General features: G+C 37.1%; 3 protein-coding genes across 4 annotated transcripts; 2 read left to right on the top strand and 1 right to left on the bottom strand.

Annotated features, from left to right (window-relative positions):
- The first annotated feature begins 94 nt into the window (after positions 1-94).
- LOC108600831 (nuclear hormone receptor HR78) lies at positions 95-2,935 on the top strand. Of its 2 annotated transcripts, none has more exons than XM_017988626.2 (4): positions 95-465; positions 537-839; positions 1,299-1,655; positions 1,716-2,935. In XM_017988626.2, the coding sequence occupies exons 1-4, from the start codon at positions 405-407 to the stop codon at positions 2,915-2,917; spliced, it is 1,923 nt and encodes a 640-aa protein (XP_017844115.1). In that variant the 5' UTR covers positions 95-404; the 3' UTR covers positions 2,918-2,935. The 2 variants fall into 2 exon arrangements, with proteins under 2 accessions (XP_017844115.1, XP_017844113.1); XM_017988624.2 differs by having other exon boundaries at positions 96-465; positions 537-845.
- Positions 2,936-3,179: 244 nt separating this feature from the next.
- LOC108600832 (protein PBDC1) lies at positions 3,180-3,880 on the bottom strand. The gene is made up of 3 exons (XM_017988627.1): positions 3,803-3,880; positions 3,640-3,747; positions 3,180-3,573 (listed from the first exon to the last, which is right to left on the bottom strand). Exons 1-3 carry the CDS (start codon positions 3,812-3,814, stop codon positions 3,196-3,198), a joined length of 498 nt encoding a protein of 165 aa, XP_017844116.1. The 5' UTR covers positions 3,815-3,880; the 3' UTR covers positions 3,180-3,195.
- A 190-nt stretch (positions 3,881-4,070) lies between these two features.
- On the top strand, positions 4,071-5,317 carry LOC108599760. The gene is made up of 2 exons (XM_017986775.1): positions 4,071-4,277; positions 4,354-5,317. The coding sequence occupies exons 1-2, from the start codon at positions 4,145-4,147 to the stop codon at positions 5,091-5,093; spliced, it is 873 nt and encodes a 290-aa protein (XP_017842264.1). The 5' UTR covers positions 4,071-4,144; the 3' UTR covers positions 5,094-5,317.
- The last annotated feature ends 15,705 nt before the right edge of the window (positions 5,318-21,022 follow it).

Raw genomic sequence — 21,022 nt, 5'->3', positions numbered from 1 at the left:
TAATCGGAAGTCGATTAATCGAACATCGTTTGGCAACTTGTCGTGTTTTGTTCGCAGCGTTGCCACCTATTGTTTGAACTATTCATTGAGAAGGCTGAAGAAAATTTTGGCTGCTGCCAAGAAGCTCATTTTAAATGGCTTTTAAAACTTTAATTTAAACAAAATAAACTTTAAAGTGCAAAGACACAATAACCAGTGATAGCATAAGTTAAAAATTATGTTTTTAAATGATATATAGTGACTTTCTGTGTTCTTATTGAGAAGCGCACACACGCACTACTTGCTTACCCCACATTCTCATACACACACATACAGTCAAACAAAAAACAAGTTCTAATAAGAAAATCAAAGTACTACACAAAGAAAAACGTAGCCCCAGAGCTTGCAGTTTTCAACTTGACTTTATGATGGGCACAAGCAGTGGCTTTAAAACTGAAGGCACCAGCGGCAGCTTTAAAACCGAAGGTGAGTCAAAACTGGAAATTCAGTGTGCAGCAAGCTAACAAACGTTGCTGTTGTTTTTCATTTTATTGCAGAATCACTATCAATGTCATTAAATAGCAATGCAGCAGCCGTAGCAGCAGGCAATGCAGCGAGTAGTGCTGCTGCTGCTGCTTCGCTGTCCTCCGTTGAGCTTTGCCTGGTCTGCGGAGATCGTGCCTCGGGACGTCACTATGGCGCCATAAGCTGTGAGGGCTGCAAGGGCTTCTTCAAACGTTCCATACGCAAGCAATTGGGCTATCAATGTCGCGGCGCGATGAACTGCGAGGTCACCAAACACCATCGCAACAGGTGTCAATTCTGTCGGCTACAAAAGTGTCTGGCCAGCGGCATGCGAAGTGATTGTAATTTTCGTTTAAGTCGTCGTCTCAAGCAAAACCCAACACGCACCTGCACGCACCCTTCCCCCTTAGCACTCAAAATTCATTCAACCACAACCCGCTCACACTCAGGCACACACAAACATACGCACACCATAAGTCTTGTGGGATAACAGCACTCGTTTTGATAACTGCATAGAATCAAAGTCACAAATGTTTACTCTAATTGTTTAACTTTACGTTCGCTTGTGCTTAACCAATTCTTTAAAAAGAGTATTTAAGATGCGTCATGCTCATAACAAGTGCTGTGGCCCCCAGCTCCATTTAAGTGCTTGCTAACCGACACACACACACACACACACACACTCATACGCCCATACAAACATTACAAGCATCATAACAGAGTGCCGTTATTGCCAGCTACACACGTTAATTGCTTTCAATCTCTTTCTTTTGCTCACTCTTTCTCCACTGCAGCTGTGCAGCATGAACGCAAACCCATTGTGGACAGACAAGAGCGTAAGCCTATTGCGGACAGACGGGAAGCGAGTACAAGCAATTGTATTGCAGGCAGTTCCAGCGTTGGCTCCAATGCTGCTGCAGCGAGCAGCAGCAATAGCTCATCCAAGTCGTGTTATCAGCAATCACGTGTGAAGCAGGAGCAGCAGCAGCAGCAGCAACAACAGCAGCAACGGCAGCAACATGCAACTGCAGCAGCGCTATTCCAGCACGCTGCCACGCCTCCTATGGGCAGCGCAGCCAGCACGCCTTTTGGCTTAAGCGAGAATATCTTTCCCATGAGCCTAAACTTTGCCGAGCTTACACAGACGTTGAGTAAGTTTTGCTTTTAAATAAAATGTTTCTTGAATTTAATAATGCATTTTATATTTTTAGTGCTTGCATCGCAACAACAACAACAGGCTAGCAACAGCAGCGCACCGTTGTGCTACTCGCCCGAGCTAAGCAAGCCAGAGGTAGAGGACGATGATGATGACTCCATGGATAACAGCAGCAGCTTGTGCCTGCAATTGTTGGCCAACAGCGCCAGCAACAACAACTCCCAGCATTTGAATTTTAATGCAGCAGCAGCCGCCGCCGCCGCTGCTGGCAGCGATCCAGGCAGCGCGCTGCCTACACCCGCTACAGTGGGTCTCATACAGAGCTCGCTGAACAAGCGCATCATAGATCGCGCCCTACAAATGCTGCAGCCCATACAGCAGCAGCTGGAGCGGAATCAAAGCGTGTCGAGCAACGCCACAAGTTTGAACATTAAGCCCGAGTGTGAATCAGATGCAGATGATAGCGGCACAGAGGATGTAGACGCTGATCTAGTGGAGCATATGGAGTTGGACTTTGATTACTGTAATCGCAGTGATTTTGTGGCCAATGAAGCCATCTTTGCACAGGATTTGTTTGTAAATGAAGCGCAGTGTGCGTTCCATGTGCAGCCACCAACACTAGTGCATTCGTATCTGAACATGCATTATGTCTGCGAGACTGGTGCACGCATTATCTTCCTGACCGTGCACATGCTGCGCAAAGTGCCCGCTTTTGAGCTGCTGGACACGTACACACAGATGAAACTGTTGCGCGGTTCCTGGCCTGCTTTGTTGGCTGTGGCGCTAGCACAATGCCGCCAACTGGCTGTGGGCACCATCATTGGTCAGCTGGTGCAGAGCGTGCGTCAGTTAGCAGAGCTTGAGAAGATGGAGCCACAAAAGATAACTAAGCTGGCGCAGATTACACACACCTTGCATCACTTTGTGCAGGAGATGCAATCACTAGAGCTTACAGATTTGGAATTTGGGCTGCTGCGTCTGATAGTGCTCTTCAATCCGATGCAATTGCAACAGCAGCGACGTGAACGATCACTGCGCGCCTATGTGAAGCGCGTGCAGCTTTATGCCATGGCCACATTACGGCGTCAAGCTGGTGGTGAGGAGCGCGCCAATGTGCTCTTTGCTACTCTGCTGCCGCTAAGCGGCCTGGAGTCGGAGCTCACCGAAGAGCTGTTCTTTGCCAATCTGGTGGGACAAATGCAAATCGATGCTATGATACCATTCATACTAATGATGTGTAACAGCAACGGACTCTAGACACAACATAAAAAGACTGCGTTAATCGAAGCAGCGACCAAAACTGCGGACAATACTTAGCTTATGGCATATATAACATATTATATACGTACGTACATATATATTTTTTAAATGAACTGAACTGTAATTAAGCTTATTTTGAAATGTTTTTCCTTTACAAATATACACATACATATATTTGCAAAATGCACTTTCTGGCTTGTTTAACATTCTTCAACAAATTTGCTCGTTTACTAACTAAACTAAAAACTAGACAGTCGGACTGACAGTACACTTGATCATTCCGTCGCCTCTGCTGCTGCTGCTGTGGGTAATTTCTTGCCGGCTCTGTATCTCTTGTGCACCTCATCATTGCAACCTTCACGATTGCGTGCTATTTCTATGGCCAGAAACTGCACGCGAAACACAAATATTGAGTTGTCTGGTGAGAATTCCATGCCGGCATCAGAACGCATCAGTGTGCCATATGAGTAGTCATCCATTTTATTGAATTTCTCAGCAAAAACACGCCATTTCAGTTTCTCTGTAGCTGATTTAAGTGTGTCGTCGCTCAGCTTGGCTACCTGTAGATCGGGAAAGTCTTGGCGAAAGGTGTCATAGATTTGATCATCGTAGGGTGTTAAACGCAGCTGCGAAGGCGGTACACTGGTCAAGAGCTAGCAATATAAAACGGAAATAGTTAACAAGAGCAGCTGTTATACTTGTTTTATATTGGCACTTACATTAAAATATACTTCAGCATGCTCCAAAGCTTTGGCAGCCCACATTTCCTCCACCATCGTGTCATTGCCGAACTCCTCCGCCGGCCTGGACAGCAGTGATGCGCCTTGCTATATAAAATAATTGATTGAGCAACTAAATAATAATTCTATACCCTTTAAATACCATTAACTCCATAATTTGTTAATTATACACAAGTTTACAGCACGTTTCTTTACACACAGTTCGTCGAATATGCCGGAACAAGCAAGTATCATCCACAATAATGTGGGAGTAGCAAAGCTATAAGAGATTAGCACGTATCATCTAGGAAATATAGTTTGTGAGCAGTTCGGCAACAAGGTGCGCGTTTCCACATTTCAAATTATAGATTATAGTGCGCGTTGTATAATTCGTAAATTTCCAAAATGTAACTAAAAATCTCAACACAGATTTTGTTAGATTAGTTTGTATTGCCATTGCTTTACATTCGTTTCAATAAATTGTTACAATTTTTTTTGCTACACTATGTTACAAAACATAAGTTTCAAGTTCTTGTGCTCATTGGCGTTTATGGCTTGGTCAATGTTATGCTATCTGCATTTCATTGAACAGGAACAAAGGAAAGCATCTGATGATTACAATGTCGAGCTTTACACAGGTAATATATATATATATATATATATATATATACATATTATATTAAGAATATTTAACAAGCATAATTGCAATTTCAGAATATCCAGCATTACCATACGTGTCTCAGTACTGCCCGCATCAATCACCACCAAGTTCCTTGGTCAATCGAGCATTTGAATTGCTCATAAATTACGGGCTGGTTCTAATAGGCACAATTGCCGTAACTCGTCTGCTGAGTCGGCTGGAGCAGCAGGCCGGATTATTCAATCAGACAACGTCAAAGCGTCCATCCGAGATGTCCCTGGATTTTGGCAGAACCAGACAGGACTTGCCGCAAGAGCAGCCTGCAAATTTGCCAACTTGTGTTCAGCAAAGTAACGCTCTGACAGAGCAATTGGATAACTTGCAGATGCGTTTCCGTGAACTTCAAGAAATTATCAAGCAAGGCGTTAGCAGCGGCAGTGTGAGCAGCAATGATGATTTGGCTATGAGCTTAAGCGGCAGCGTTGGTAGCTCTGAGCCATCGCTCAGTGACAGTTCCAGCTTACATTGCGATGATGACAGTCCGGATGTAATTATGTGGAGACAGCCTTCCAGCACCACTTCCAGTTTCAACAGATCCTGCTTGGATGGCAAAGTATATGTTACCCATAGTCATATACATTTAAATTTCAACGGACCAGTGCAGCTGTCTAAAACCAATTTCAACATTAACTCGCAACGCAGAGTTTGCAATTTCCAGCGTAGCCAAAGCGAATTCCTGCAAGTTTGGAAGCCTTTTATAGAGTATCCACAGCAGCAGAACTTGTTGGCCGGCTTTAATAACATGCTTATCTAAATTTATTGGTCCTCCAAAAGAAACTAAACATTGAACAACAAAGGTACACGCTCTTTATTACTTGACAAGTTGTTGCAAATACAAAACTCTGAAATGACTTAGTTCGTCATCAGTCTAATTTGAAAAATACAAAACTCGCGCTTCCGATGAAAAAAGCTAAATCTGACGGGATAGCCGCGAAATTTACGATATAACTAAATCGTCAATTGAAACAAAATAATCGACTATTGTGTATCGTTTGATTAATTGTGCCATCACCATTTGTGCCGGATAATATGTGCTAAACTGTTAATGTGTCGAACGGTAAAGTCGGAATGTGCGCGGACAAATAAAGACGTTTTCAAAAGTGCACGGGTCTAAAAACACACGGTTAAATTGAAAAACTTAGTTTTTAAAGGCCTCAATAGGTCGTGTTCTGTTTATACTTGGCATATACACGTGTGGATTTTAAATTCCAGCAAAAAACATAATTTGCTGTAAGTGTAGTATAAACTGTCTTAGGCTTGACCACCTGTTTCGCTAGTCACGTTCGGTGGAAATATATTTGCATCTGCAGTTTTTGTTTGGATTACAAATGTAATGGCAAATGTTGTTATTGCAGGCCCACGCGCTTTTTGTGCCTTGCATATTTGTCATTGCCATTAGTTTTGATAACTGCGTGATCTGTGCTGTTGCTTCTTATTATTGTTATTGCTTAGCTCGGTTTTATCTCGTTGCATTGTTTGTGCTTATGTGCCTGCGTATGTGTGTGTGTGCATTATCACTCCCACACACAAATTGCTCTCTCGCGCTCAGCCAGTGTTGCCATACCTCAATGCAATTGCAGTTAAGTGCATTTACAAATTAATTTATTAAATTATGTTATTTTGGGGACACTCAATTTTTGGTTGATGTATGTATGTATACACTAATTTATGATCGCCTCACTGTTATTTGAGTTTTAATTCTAAAAATAGCCAGCCGGCAGCTGATAAAGCAACAGATCACTCTCACTATCGGTGAGCGCGAGTTTCTCGCTCTCTTTTCTTCTCTCACTCTCTGGGAACAAATCTTGCGGCATTTTTTTGTACATGTATGTATGTAAGTATGTAATAAAAACACATAAACAGCTGGGAGGCGGCTCAGGAATTTGCTGACAGTGGCAGTTGCATTTCTAAGTTTAATATGCTACTCGGCAAAATGTAAAATTTGTTTATTTTTAATTCTGCACTGCGGCGGCAAAAGTTGTTGAATCATCAACAAGTTGTTGTTGTTGAATTGTTTTGATGTTTTTCTTTGCGCGCATAAATAATCGTGCACCTCTATTGCCAATTCTTAACGGAAGTGACATATTTGTATGTATGTATAAAAAAAACACACACACACACATTTGTACGTACATCCATATAGATATGTTTTGCAGCTTAACTGCGTCGCTGACGTCGACGGCGCGTGTAATAAAGATTAACGCATTTCTTATCAAGCCTTGATAGCAAGAGTCTCCAGGGTCGGACTCTATTGAAATGGGGTATCCAAGGCTAGGCAGTGCAGAGTGCATTTTATTGAAATATTAGTCATGCATTTCAACAGAAGAAATAGTCGGAGCTTATCATGCATGTTATTACTTAAGACGCGCCAAGCATCACAAGCATCACTTTGCTCAATCCGCTCCTGGCGCGGTCGAGCACAATAACAACGACAAGAAGAGCGCACATTTGAGCTCGGACTTTAAAGGCACTGATATCTCACGCGTTGTCGTTGACTTCGCTGATTAGCATTAACTAAGCCACAGCAACAACAACAACAACAACAACAACAAGAGCAACAGGCGCGTCTAGTTTCTGTGTTACTATTTATTTGTTTTCTGGTTTTTCTGCTGCACACCCACATACATGCAAACACATTGACACATGTACGTATGTATGTATGTATGTGCATATGTTAGTTAGTTGTGAGCAGCGTGAGAGCGGGAGCGAGAGAGGCTGTCGCAGCAGCCGCCGTCGGCGCTTTATTTTTCGCGCTGTCGCTGATAAAATAAAGAACAATATTAATTTAAGTTTAAAAATAGAATTTTGCTGCAGATGTACATATGTATGTAACCCATAGTATCTGTATCCGCACTTATGTATGTATGTACGTATGCCTGTGTGTGTGTCTGTGTGTGTGTGTGAGCTGCTCACGCATACAGCAGCAACAACAACTTTGCTTGATCTGGCTGACAGTCTGTGATTGCGCTCTCTGCATTTACGGTCTCGCGCACTCTCTCGCTCGCATGCTCGCTCTCTCAGTCGTTAGCGCTCCGCTCCCCATTGTGAGAGCGCGCTTTGGGGCCGAACTGCGCGCTGTGCTTGCTGCTCCAGCTCTTTTCGTTTTATTTTTATCTCTCAGTATTATTCTATTCGCCTGCCTATCAAGTTGGTTTCACGGATTGCAGCAGCAGACGCGCTGGCAGTTTAATACACACATATGTATATACAAACGAGATATATACGTATACGCATGTCTGTGCATATGTATGTGTGTGTATAAATGTTTACTATATGTATTTTTCATTTTGATTGGGGCTAAAGAGTGCGATCAACGTTCGCGGCGTGTGTGTTTCTTGTTTCTGGAACAACAATAAAAAAGGCAACTAATAAAAAGTTAAAACATTTTAAAAACATTTATGCAACGCTTTTCAAATGCTTAAGCGGCGACGGCGACTCGTGTGTGCCTGTGTGTGTGTGTGTGTGTGTTTATTAAATATTCTTAGTAATTGACGTAAAAAAATAGCAACAACAAGAAATGTGTTAACAATTATATTTGCGTAAAAAAGCACAAATTTGTGTTAATTATTATTACTTTTTTTTCCTAGCTTGCTAGCACTAGTTGCGATGTTTTGCATGTGTGTGTGTGCAATCATAAAGCATGCGGAAAAACGTTTGAAAAAAAAAACATTAAACTGCATAAAGCAAAAGTAATTTTGAGAGCGTGAGCGAGAGCGTATGAGAGAGAGAGAGAGCGAGAATGAGCGAGTATAATAGAGGCAGCAAACCGCGCAGACAAAAAATGCAAAAAGATAATAGAAGTAGTGATAAGCGCAGCTCTAAGTTCTGCTCACTTTATCAGAGAGTTGTAAATAAATGTTATTAAAGTGAACAGGCCTAAATTATACAAACATACATATCTACAAACAAATATATAAATTGTACTCTGATAGGCAATCACAAAAATTAATAGTTTATTTTAGTATTTGATTAATCTGTAGTAGACTAGACTTATTAACAGCTATTTCATTTTTCTATATAAAAAACAGCGCATTGAATTGAAACAAGTAAAGGGGCAACCAGCAAGCACACAATCGAATAAATATTAAATACGACAACACAATATAACAATAATAATAATAATAAGTATAACAAAATATCAACTGCGACGCGATAATAACAATAACAACAACAAAACCGCAATAAATGTGAACAAGTGTTGAAACAGAAACCAAAACGCAAATCAATTATAAAACAAGAATGCACAACAGTGTAAATAAATATGCATATAGTATGTAAATCACATTAAAATGCAAAACAACAAAATAGAAATAATTATAACAATCACAACAACAAACAAATAAAGTTGATCCAACTGTAAAAACGGCAACGTGGGCGGCGGCAGCGGCGCTAAGAAGAGAGCCCCCCACCCCCCAATAAAAATAAAAGAAAGAGCTTGCCTTAGATTTTTATAAACAAATATACAGAGACAGTAGCTGGCGCACAAAATTTCGAGATCGTGCCAAAGCAACGCACAAGGCCACATCCAATAATGTGAGTAAACCCCAACTGCCTTTATTTCTATATATACATATATATATACATACATTAGTGTAATCTCTTGCCTTTGTTTATTTTCCTTTTAAGATGTGTAACAATTTTACAAAACGTTGGAAAGCTTCAAAGCGCTTACGAGACTTTAGATTAAAATAGAAGCACTTAAGCTTTTAATAGAAAAGTTTAGTCTATATACATTGTAGATTAAATTTGGCAATGCAAACATAAGTTGCTTATAATGCGACTTAAAAAAAAAAAAACTGCAGGCAACTTGTTGCAAATAAACAGAAATATAAAATTTCAATAAAAAAATGTTATCATACTACAAATTTAAAATGTGTTATATGTGGCCATTAGTTATTGCTTGCAACTAAAAAGTAAAACATTGCATTTATATTTTGGCAGCCTTGTGTTTGCTTTTTAAAATACATTTACCTGTATATATAGGCACATATGTATATATTGAACTTTGACTAAAATAGATTTCTTTTTTACATGTGCAAAATTTGTTTACAAACAATATGTAAATAGAATTTATACATACATACATGCTTATGTTCAATGCAAAAATAAACACAAGTTAATATATTGGTATTTGGCTCTTTTCTTTGGCAGTTGGCAGCACCTACGAATGGAAACTTTTCATTTTTGGTATTAAATTTGCCAGAGAAATGCAAACAAACAAAAAAAACATTTGCATATGTAGCTTATTTGCTAACAAATAAGTATTAAGTAATAATGACAAATGGCTTTTTATTTCAACTGGCAATAGCTGAAACACAAACCTAATTAAAACAGATGTTTCCATTTGAAAAAAACCCCCCACAAAATGTTTGCCCAAAATTACAGTTAGTTGCTAATCGAATTAATTATGATATTGTTTATTCCAAACATAAATTATTTTGCTTAATGCAATATTCAATTACGAAATACTTGTCTATCAGTTCAACGGTATTTAGAAGCGTTCAGGAATTTTGTTTAAAACGCTTTTGTTTATAATTAGTTTGCAAATCGATGCACAAAAATAAGCTTTTAATTGAAAATAAATACGAAAAATGAAAAGAAATTCCAAACATGCAACAAAAAAAATTGTAAATTCAATTAAATTTTATAAAACAGTTTGTAATAAACTTGATTTTTTATTTGCTGCACCAATACATACAAATGGCTGATATATTTTTTTTTTGATTTTTTGTATAAATACAAAAATTTTTTTTGTGTTTATTTTGCGTTAAAAACCGCAAAGTTCTGCGCGTTTGCCTCAGCAATCTTATCATCTAATATGCTAAAAATAGCCCTGGCCGCCCCTGAGTGGTACCACACACATGTATGTGCATGTGTGTGTGTGTGTGTGTGTGTATGCAAGTACATTTAATACATATGTCTGGTCGTGTCTATCTGTCGGTTTTCTGGAACTTCGCGCCCAACCTTTTTTTTTTATATTTTTCTAGCTCTATCAGTATCTGTATCTATATTGCCTAGTATCTGTATCTGTGGCGTTTATACACAAATTGTACTTGTATCTTTCACATTTTTTCTTAGTCGCCACATACAATTTTCGCTAACCAAAAAAAAAAAGTTGTTTATTTTTATGTTTTTGCTATATGTGTATATATCTTTTTTTTTTTTAGAGAGACCGTGTGATCATTTAGCGCTGTGCTAATTCAATTTGTCTGCGTTGTGTGTGTGTGTGTATAAAATTGAAGTATGGCAAAATATGCAGCAATAAAAAAAACAATGTAGAATTTTCAATGATTTCTAAATGAGTCAGTACTAAAGCGTGCTGTTATTTTTGATTGTTAATGTAATCGAACAGATCCAAAAAATTTATGCCGAGTTTGCATTGTCAATTTTTTTGTCAGCTACTATCTTTATACATTCAGCAAATTTCACGCCTATAATTAAATTAGAAGTTCTATACTAACTGAAACTAATAAAAACTTGCCATGCTATTATTATTATTGTTGTTGTTGTAGCACTGGCAATGAATTTATTTTTATGCCAAACTATTTCAACTATATGCGCATATAAAAATAAATATACTTATTATTTCAATTCATTTAATTAAGATTTGCAATTTTTGAAAGCTGGCAAGAAGAAAAAAAATTCCACTGCTCTCCATTTATTTACACACATACGTTTATTTTTTTTTTTTAATGTGCATGTGTCTTGAGAACACACAATAAATAATAATAATAATAAATAAAAGCAAAGCAACAACAAATTTTTGCATTCATAATTTGACTGCGATTTGCTGTTTGCTCAAACAGTTAACAGTAAACTGTGGATTTTTAATAAGAACTTGACAATTGTTGGGGCCTTTAACTATATTTCGTGTAGCAAAAATTCCATAATAAATAATTTCACACTCCACAGTGGGCAACAGCAATTGTTGGTTAACTTTATTTTTTTTGGAAATTTATGCGCCTAAGCTGTGTGTTATTAAAATAATAAAACAGTTTAATAATCTAATTTATGCTGTCGATAAAAAAAAAAATGCTAATGCTAAAGCACAATTAATTAATTCAGCATAAAATGCAAAGCGACTTTTTTGTTTTTACTTTTGCTTGCTCTACTAACATTATTAGAAAATCGGCACGTGTTTTAGCTTAAAACGCATTTAAAACAATGCCAGACAGAATTTATTACTTGCGTATGGATTGCAAATCTAACTGTAAACTACTGTTGACGCCCACTAACAAATACAACAAGCCAAAACCAAAGCCAAAGCCAAAGCTCTGTGTGCTGTCAATTTGCATGTGACACGCCCACGACAACGTCCGCCCCGCCTAGGAACAATCTAATAGTCGTAGCTAGTGCACTTTGATGGCTTTTGTGGCAAGCAGCAGCAGCAGCATCATCATGAAGCAGCATGTGGCATGCTACATAAAATAAAATAAAATAATAAATGCTGTTTGTTTGCTTGCAACGCTGTGATGCCCACAAATTGTGGCAAGTTACTAGGGGTAACTAAGCTATTACGCATGCATGTGTCTCGCTCGCTCTTCTCACGCTCATGTGCCACATTTGTGGCTTTTTAGTAATCTAAGCTTGCAACATGTTAATGCCACACGACAATTGCAATTAGCAGCGAAATTTAATTATGCCCAAATTCATTATAAATTAACTAAAAGCACTGCAAAAAAAAATAAACATGCTGAGAAACTGCAAAAATTTGTTTAAAATTTTATTATAGGAATAGTTGAAAAGAATAAAGCTTAAAGTAAATTATTGTAATTGAAATTTATGCACATTAGTGTAAAGTTCATATTAAATATTATTATTGACTTGATACACATGCCAAAAAATAAGAATAATAAATAATATTTCCATTTTTCCGCATTAGTTATTTTAGATTTTTTTCAAGACCAACTTTCAATAGAAATTGTTAGATATTTTAAAGCTTTAAATCTCTGTTACTTTTTGATAATTTGATGCCATTGATTTTGCTCTACATATGCCAATTATGCAAGTGATGCATTGACCGACTGATTGCCAAGCAGCTTAAAATTTGTGACGTGGAAATTGAATTTCGGTTGTAAACCAAACGCACAAGGGTTCGCTCTGTGGGTGCACACGCCCACCCACTTGCAAATAATTTTGCACACATGCTGGCAAAACTTTTAGAGAGAACTCTTTGTCTTTGGCACTTCTTTATTACCCCACCCACACCCCCCTGCTCAGTAATTTGCAATTGCCAATTGACATTTTATGCTTTGTTAATAAAGCCAGTAGCTGCTGCTGCTGCTGCTCGTGCAACATTTTCCATACTCAATTAAGTTGTTTAAAGAAAAATTCAATTGAACGCAGTTCAACTTGTCGCCTCAACAAAATCGAATTACTTAATTTAACTGATTTAATTTAATTGCCATAACGTTTGTTCTTGGGCTTTGGCATTAGACAGCAAATTGTTGTTAAATCGACTTTTCAATGAAATTATGGCTTTGATCATAAATGGGATTTCAGCTGCCACTTGAGCAGGCTAAATGCAAAGTGAGGCTAAACTTTGAGTTTATTGTTCGCTCAAAAGTTTGCACAATTTGTTAATTTGCTGCATTAGTTTGCAAAAGTTGTAAGACTTGCTGGGCTTAGAGATTGCAGCTGCATTTCTCACTTAGCAAAAAGCGTTTAAAAATTTACAACTTTTCATTAAATGGGCGAATAAATAGGGCAGCAATAAATAGTTATGAATGTGCAACTAGCTTAAATTTGAAATGTGAGCTAAGAATTAATAAATTTAATATGATTATTATAATATTTATTACTTTAAGTATTTATTTATTTGAATTTTAGAGTAGATTGATTGAGAGCTACATTTATTTATGCAAATTAAAAGCCTTTTTTAATGAGTTTGAAATCTGAGTCTTAGGAATTAATAAATTTAATTTGATATTTATAACATTTATTACTCTTAGCATATAGTTATTTTAATGTTAGAGTACTGATTATATGAGAACGAATTATTCAAATTAAAATCCTTTTTTAATGAGCTTTCTATAAACCCGCTTAAGTTTCTTTTCTTAGTGCCGCAGCCTAATTAGTCTCACCCTTTAATATGCTGCAGTCAGCTTATTATTATTATTATTAATTGTGTGCGGGTAAAAACTTTTTGTTATAAACTTTTTGTTTACGTGTTGCTGGCATCCTGTGGCATCCTTTGTTTGCCAATCTAAATGCCAGCAGTGCAGTTAGCAGTTTATATTTTCAGTTGTTTCGCAAGCTGCTGAACTGTGTGTGTGTGCGTGTGTGTGTGTGTGTGGCTTGCATTTAAGTTTTAATTTCATTTGTGCACAAGTTGTGCTCAATGGCTTCATTGTGTGGCAAGTTGCACTGGACATTAGTTGCGTAGCTCTAACTATTTAATTAAATTATGTCAAAAACGCATAAATTTTAATGCTCTGGCCTGGGTGCATTGAAATGCATTGAAGCGCGCGCATAAGAAATTCGAGGCTTAAAGCCAAATGACAAACTGGCAAATTCCCCAAGAGACAGAGAGAGAAATATGTTGGCGCTGTGGTTGACAGCCTAGAACAATTGACGCCCACTCCCACTCCCAGTCGCTCTCTATCGCTCGCTTCAACCAATTGCTTGGAATTAGCGACAAAAGCTTCTGCATAAAAAAAACAAATACGATTGTTAACATGCTCTCGACGTGGGTGTAAGCTTATTAGTTTTTCTTTTGCCTTTTGCACTCTGTTGTCCACACAACTCATTCATACATATATATATATTTTTTTTTTAATACTTGTAGCTTATGCAAAAGCTGCACATTTTAATAAATGAAAATTCTTGGTATTGTTATGTCAAATCAATGGCATTAGTTTTGCAGTCAGCGCTTATTTTATTTTATTTAATTGAATATGCCACATGCTTTGTGCCGCTCTTAAGCTACGATTCATGCCCCCAACTATTCATTAAGCTGCAGTGCAAAGATTTGCATACGCAACAGAATTTTTGAGAGCCTTTGATATCGCTTTTGCTTAAACTCTACAAAAAAAAAGCAAAGTCTATTTTTAGTTTTTTGATGCAAAAAGAGTAAAAAGTATTGCAAGCATTTTCCACAGGCCGCGCGGCCGGTTTCGGGGCTGGCAGCCTTCAAGTTTATTCAACTTTTGTGTTTCAAGTGCACACACAGCAACAATTATTATTATTATTATTATCAAAAAAAGCAAAGCAGGCAACAAGTTGTACAACAATAAATTAAATCAAGGCCAGGCAGCAAGTGCATTACACAAGAGTTGACTTTGCCTGTTGCTCAGTTGCTTTGTTTTTTACATAACTAAAATGAGCATAAATAAATTCTCTACTGCTTGTATTTGTTGCTATGCTTTATGCTAATATTGTTGTTGTTGCTTTGCTTATTGCTGTTGTTTTTGCTGTCATGGGCCTTGTTTGTGGCCCAGGCACTAAATTATGTTGTTTTATCCAAAGCATTAAACGTTGGACTCTCCTATTGACCGGAAGCGTTCAGACGTACGCAGAAAACACCGCAATTGCCCACTTGCCACTTGCCACATTGCTTGTGGCAATTGTTGTGTTGGCTTTGTCAACAGCCGCCTCGCTGGCTGCATTACGTATACGCATAAATTAGGTTTTTATTGAAGGCATGCTCAACATCCCACGCAACAGGATAAAGCGACTGCCGTAGGTATTTAGCAAACAAATTCAGTTTTTGCATTTAATAACGGTTAAACTATTCAATTGAGTTCTTAACAAATGCAATAAAAATACTTTATTAATTTATCTGTTGTACAAAGTCTTAGAGAAAGTTTTATAGTCAAGTATTTTATAAATTTTTTTATTAAACAAAAGTATTCAAATGTTAAATTGAATGCTTTTAATTGATAAATAATTGCTGCTTAGCAATAAATTTACAATCAGTTTGTTAATATACAAAACTTGCATATTTTTATAGAAATTTTTACATTGTTTAGTTGTTCGAACGTTTTTTATTTTACTACTTTACTTAAATCAAATTTGTTTATTTATAGTAATTTAATTTATTATTTTTATTATCTATTATTTATAATCTTTGTAAGTTTATGCATAAAAATACTTTTTAAGTTGCGCCCTAAGCTCAAAACAGAAAACTTTCCATGCAAACTTGAAGAAGGCAAATCGCAGTTAACTTTAGTATCAGCCACACTACCTGAGGCTGTTGGCCAGCTTGCTTAGCTCTCTGTGCTGTGACGCCGCCGTCGTCCTTCGGCATGGGCTTGTCGCCTAACAATTTGAGTGTTTTTGTTTAATAAACAAATATGAAGTAGATTGGCGAAAACGACGCCAGGCAGGCGGCTAGGTCGGTCAAAAGGGTTTTTTTTTTTTTTTTGTGTCTTAGGGCGCGTTCTATCAGCGTGCAGCGGGGCGTGAGGGGGGGGGGGGGGGGGGGGGGGTGTATGTGTGTGTGTTAGACACCACGAAAAAATTTACGACTTTGTGCAGTTTTAACAGCTGTTTACTTTGCAATTTTGTGTATATTCCCCGCGCTATTTACGCAAAAAAGGAACAAGAAGAAAATTATGAAAATGTGTAGCTGGTTTTATGGGCTTGTTTGTGCAGCATTTATGTGGGCGTGGCAGGCTGCAGTATGCAAGCAAATTAAAGCTAAATTACATAAAAAGAAAAACAGCAAAGAAAACTTTGCTCATAACTTTTTTTGTTTGCGCCATGGTTAGATACTAGAGTTGGATAAAGAGCGAGTGAGAGTGCGTGTGTGTGTGTGTGTGTGCAAATTCAATAAGTCAGCACGTCAACACTTGGGCCATAGCATACTTTTCAGGGCTAACAATTATATTAATGCGACTGGGCCAAAGTGTCGGCCCGGGCGGGCACTCACGCTCAATTAGCTACGGTGCGGCGTCGGCTTTTGTAACTTTTTTCACATATGCGGCAGATGTGGCAACATGTTGCCTCTAATTAAAATTAGTTTATGCTAGCGCAATGGACAACAAGTTTGTTTTCTTGGTAATTGCGGTCACAGCAATAACATTGGTTTTTAAATTTGTTCGGCTGCGCTTCAAATTTGATAAAAACTGCAGCACATGCATATTTTATATACAGTTACGTTACGTTTTATCTTTATGTGGGCGCATTAGGGTGGGTCGAGTTGATGATTACAATGTAATCCGGCTAAAAAAAAAAATGAAAATTTAAATCTGTAAAATGTATTGTTACAACTTTAGTAAGTAGTAAAGTACTTGATATTTGCATAATTTCTAAAATAAATTATAGCAATTTAGCTAAATATTTGTTAATTTAAATTTGAGTTGAATTTCAGCCATTGTGGCTATGAAGAATATTTTAAGTAGCTGCTGTGCATTGCTACATCAGTCTGTAATTATTTTTCATGTTCCTTAAGCCCACCCTAGTGTAGCAGTCAACAGGACACAGGCTTTGAATTGTTGCCTTCCATTCAAGGTTGCCAGCATCCTGGCTCTGCTTTATCGTCGTCGTCGTCGTCGTCGTCTTCTTTTTGCCTGCTACGAATTGATTTACCTTGATTGACAGCCCATGTGGGTGCTATCAGCTACAAGCAGGTGCGTGTGCATGTGTGTGTGTGTGTGTGTGTGTGTGTTTACAGTTAACAATACTGTGCCAAGTAATTTATAGTTATATAAATTGTAAGCTTTAATTTAAGGCGCTCTACAAAAGCAAAGCGCACGTAGGCAGGCTCTACTGTAGTTTCATTCATAAATTTTTTACATGGCCAACTGACTGCAGTCAGCTTAATTAACAGCTCTGTTTTTTTGCTTTTATTATTTCTCAATGATTCTTTTGTAACTTAAAGAATTGAAATACATGACATATGTACTCCTTCTCGTCCTTGCAAAGTTTTTCCCTTCCTAATTGGCTTATTTAAAACAGAAGCATGGACAAGACAATGTGAATACAAATTTGCTTTGCTTTGTTGCCGCTGCCATTTGAGCCTTAAAGTCGAGCATTTTGCTATTTACTGTTAATATTAAAAGCTTGAAATAGAAAGCAAAGACCACTTAACATTGTTTGCAAATGCAACTAAAGGCAGCATTAAAAATTCTCTTTATGCCATAAACTTTAACAGTTTGGCTGTCATGCCCTTTTTTTTTTGCAAGCAGTGTAATCATAATGCGATTATTTAAATTTCTTACTATATTATTTATATCGATTGCGTATGCAATTTAAATTAACATTTGCTTTGGTTTGCTTTTACAGTTATATGGATAAATGTATGCAACAGTGCAAAAGCAAACAAAAAATAATAACAACAACAACAACAACATACAGTTGGGATATTTAAGCGCAACAGCAGCAGTAGGAGCAGCAACTATAAAAACAATAACAACTTTAACCGGAACAGCATATAAAAATCGCTTTATTTTTAATAAGAGCAGCGATTGCAAAAGCCGACAGTGTTGTTATTACAACAACAATAACAAACAAATCGAGACAGCAACATTAACAGCAGCGACAACAAGTGCAACAGCAACAACAACAACAACAAAATCAAATAATAAAAATATATCGCGTGAGTAAAAAGAATTTTCTGCATATTTCAGCAGCGCGTGTTTTAACGCTTTAATTTATTATTTTATAATAATAATGTTAAAGCATAAACATGACAGCTTATTGCCAATTTGTAAGCGAAAATATTAATTATGCTACAGCAGATGTGCAAAAGCGAGGATTTTAATGAAGTAGAGATAAACAGTTGAGCTTTAATATTAAGTGTATAGCAGCTGTTATAAATATATAGCAGTTTAAATAATTAAAACATGGCTCGTTTCAAATTTGGAAATGTTTTTCTTATAGAAAAAGGCAATACGCTTAATTATTAGAATTCAAATACTTGTTTCAGTTTAATTTAAAATATGTATATGCTATTCTAATACTAATTTGATTAATTTAAAGTAAATATATGCGTTCACATCAAGTATACGTATTGTTGCAACCATATCTCGTGCACATTTATTTGCTAAAAATATGTGTTAATTGTTTAAACACTTAATCGCAGTGTAATGAATGACACGCGCAACTCGTTCGATTCGATTTTCATAGACACAATGCAGAGAGCGCGTAGAGTGTGTTGTCTACATGGCGTATGCGCAATTTGCATACGATACGTATTTACCCGCTGTGCTTCTGTGTGTTGTGCGTCAAAGACTGATTCAGCGGTTTGAACTTGCCACTGGCATTTTGAGCCAAACAACTTTGTAAATTTTGTTTGCCGTTGCCGCGCGCGCAAGTTCAACAAGCAGCACAAATAGCTTAGTAGTAAATTTAAAAATTAGCATGGAGAGAGCCAGAGAGAGGGAGAGCGCTTTAAGTCTATGGGAAAAGTGCACAATGAATTAAGATGAATTGCAGGAAGCATTTAAATGAGACTCGCATTGAATTATAAGCGAGCGCGTTCTCGCTCTCTTGCTCTCTCTCTCTCTCTCTGTGTCGCTTTGTGTTAATGAAAGATCAAGATCAAAGATATGTGTGTAGCAATTAGACGCGAGATTGTGATAAAGCTACAGACTAATTCACACTTAGTATATAGCAATAATAAGTAGCTGTCTCTATTATTTATAATGTCGCTACATTTGAGACAAGCCTAGATCTTTGCTTAATCCACGTTAGCTGCTTGATTATCATTTAATTCAAGCAAATCAATTGAACTTTAGGCCGCTGCTTTTAACTTTCTTTCACCGCCTAATGCCTTTTTCAACAGTAGCTTATTTATTAACTAATTGATAATTACCAATGCTTCAAATCTAAAGCTGTCGTCATTTTGATTGATGAACTTAGCGCCACCGAATGTTTGCTTATGGCATTTATACTTTAAGCTAATTAACATGGCGCCTTTAGCATGAAACTTAAAAAAAAAACAAAAATACAAGCTAACGTTATCGCTTTTAATGCTTAAACAATAACACAATGAAAACAATGCGAATGACAACAACAAAAGCAACATGTGAAAAACACTTGATAACTGACTCAAGATAATCAAATCGTTTCATGTCGAACAAACAATGCTTATGTAGGTGTGTGTGTGTATATTTCTATGCATGTGTGTGTGTGTACTTAACAACATTTAACAATAATGCGCGTAATCACTTCAAAATGCCAGGTAATATACTCCAAAGCGTTTCAAGTGCTGCTCATTGGCGCTTAATTACGATTTTAACAAATTCATTTTAGGATTTGCCTAATGTGTTGATACACTTTGCACATTTGAAGTATAAAAGGCAAGTCTAAGTTGTGCTATGCAGTTAGTTAAATCAAAGTGTATTATGCAGTTGGCTGCGTGCATATTTTAGGCAACACTTGTAAGCTTAAATAAATATTGAGCTGCAATTTAAAACAAAGTGTATTAAGTAGTTAACAGCGCGTCTGCTTTGTGACTAAAAATTTCATTCACTTATTAAAAACAAAGTGTATTGCCAAGCTGCTTATATCCCACCTTAGTTTTCGTGCCTGTTTTGACCCACAGCTGGTGGCTTTTTAATGAATATTGAGCTGCTATTGTTCACTTCATTTAGCATTTGTAAACAATTTTGTTAGGCATTTGTCAAAATAACAACAACTTGAGCTAATAACAGCGCAACTGAACACAATAGAAAGTGTTTCAAGCTGTCAAAACTTCAACTTCAACTTCAACTTGAACTCACATGGTCGTCTGAACTGGTTGGTCTATTGCCTTAAGGGGCGAACACGCGCTTAGCGATTTCCGCTTGTCCGCATTGTCTCTATGCCAATGATTAATCGAAGACTTCCCTATGAGTTTGAGCGTTGCTTGAACCTAATTTTTTGGCCAGCATTTTGGAAAGTTTATACAAATTTATGAGTAAAAGTTAAGCTTTAAACGTTTGATTTAAAGCTATAAAAATTGTTCTAAATGTGAAAGCCAAACAAAAAGATTTCATTTTAAGCTAAAACCCAATTAATTGATGGTCGCTCTCGCTCGCTCAGTTCAAGTGTTTTTATTTATAAAAAATAGTACAACAATTTATCAAAGAATGTCAAAGTTATTTTGTATTGCGGGTTTTTTTTGTTTATGTCATGTCATGTGTTTTGGCCCGGGACGCCGCATTGGCTGCGCACGTTTTTGGGCAATTGTTGCTGACGCGCTGTTAATTAATAACAATAGCGTAAAGCAAGAATTAGTGCTGATAACTTTTATTGTTATGTAGCGCGAGCCTGTTGAGTTGTCTTAATTAAGTTAAGCCCACCCACTGTGCAAACAAATTGCACTAATTTGTGTCTTATTATTTAATAACTAAATAAATAGAGTATAGCCAGCAGCTATATCCAATTATCCGCCTTTTATTCAACACTTGTCGGCGCAATTATTTTTATCCTTTGCTTCCAATTAAGCGGCAGTCGGCGACGCACCTTGAACTTTCAACTACTGCGTAGAATTCGCTAACACAACTAAAACTATAAGCGCATAAATCAATATAAATTTCAAGATTTGTCAAGTGTTCTGAGTTCAAAGTTGTGCCTTTTGTTGTATAAAATAAGTGCCCAACCCTTTAAACTTGTTGCCCTTGACTTTGTTTTATTCGCTCAACTGTCATTAAACCATAAATATTTATTTATTGCGCTCTCCGATATACTATATGTGTATATATTTGGTCGACAACTGCATTATGATTACGTTTATCGTTTTTCAGCGCTCAGCGC

Source organism: Drosophila busckii, chromosome 3L (genome assembly GCF_011750605.1).
Source record: "Drosophila busckii strain San Diego stock center, stock number 13000-0081.31 chromosome 3L, ASM1175060v1, whole genome shotgun sequence".
Lineage (NCBI taxonomy): Eukaryota > Metazoa > Arthropoda > Insecta > Diptera > Drosophilidae > Drosophila > Drosophila busckii.
The sequence above is the reverse complement of the archived record's forward strand: the minus strand, read 5'-3'. Positions and strand labels throughout refer to the sequence as shown.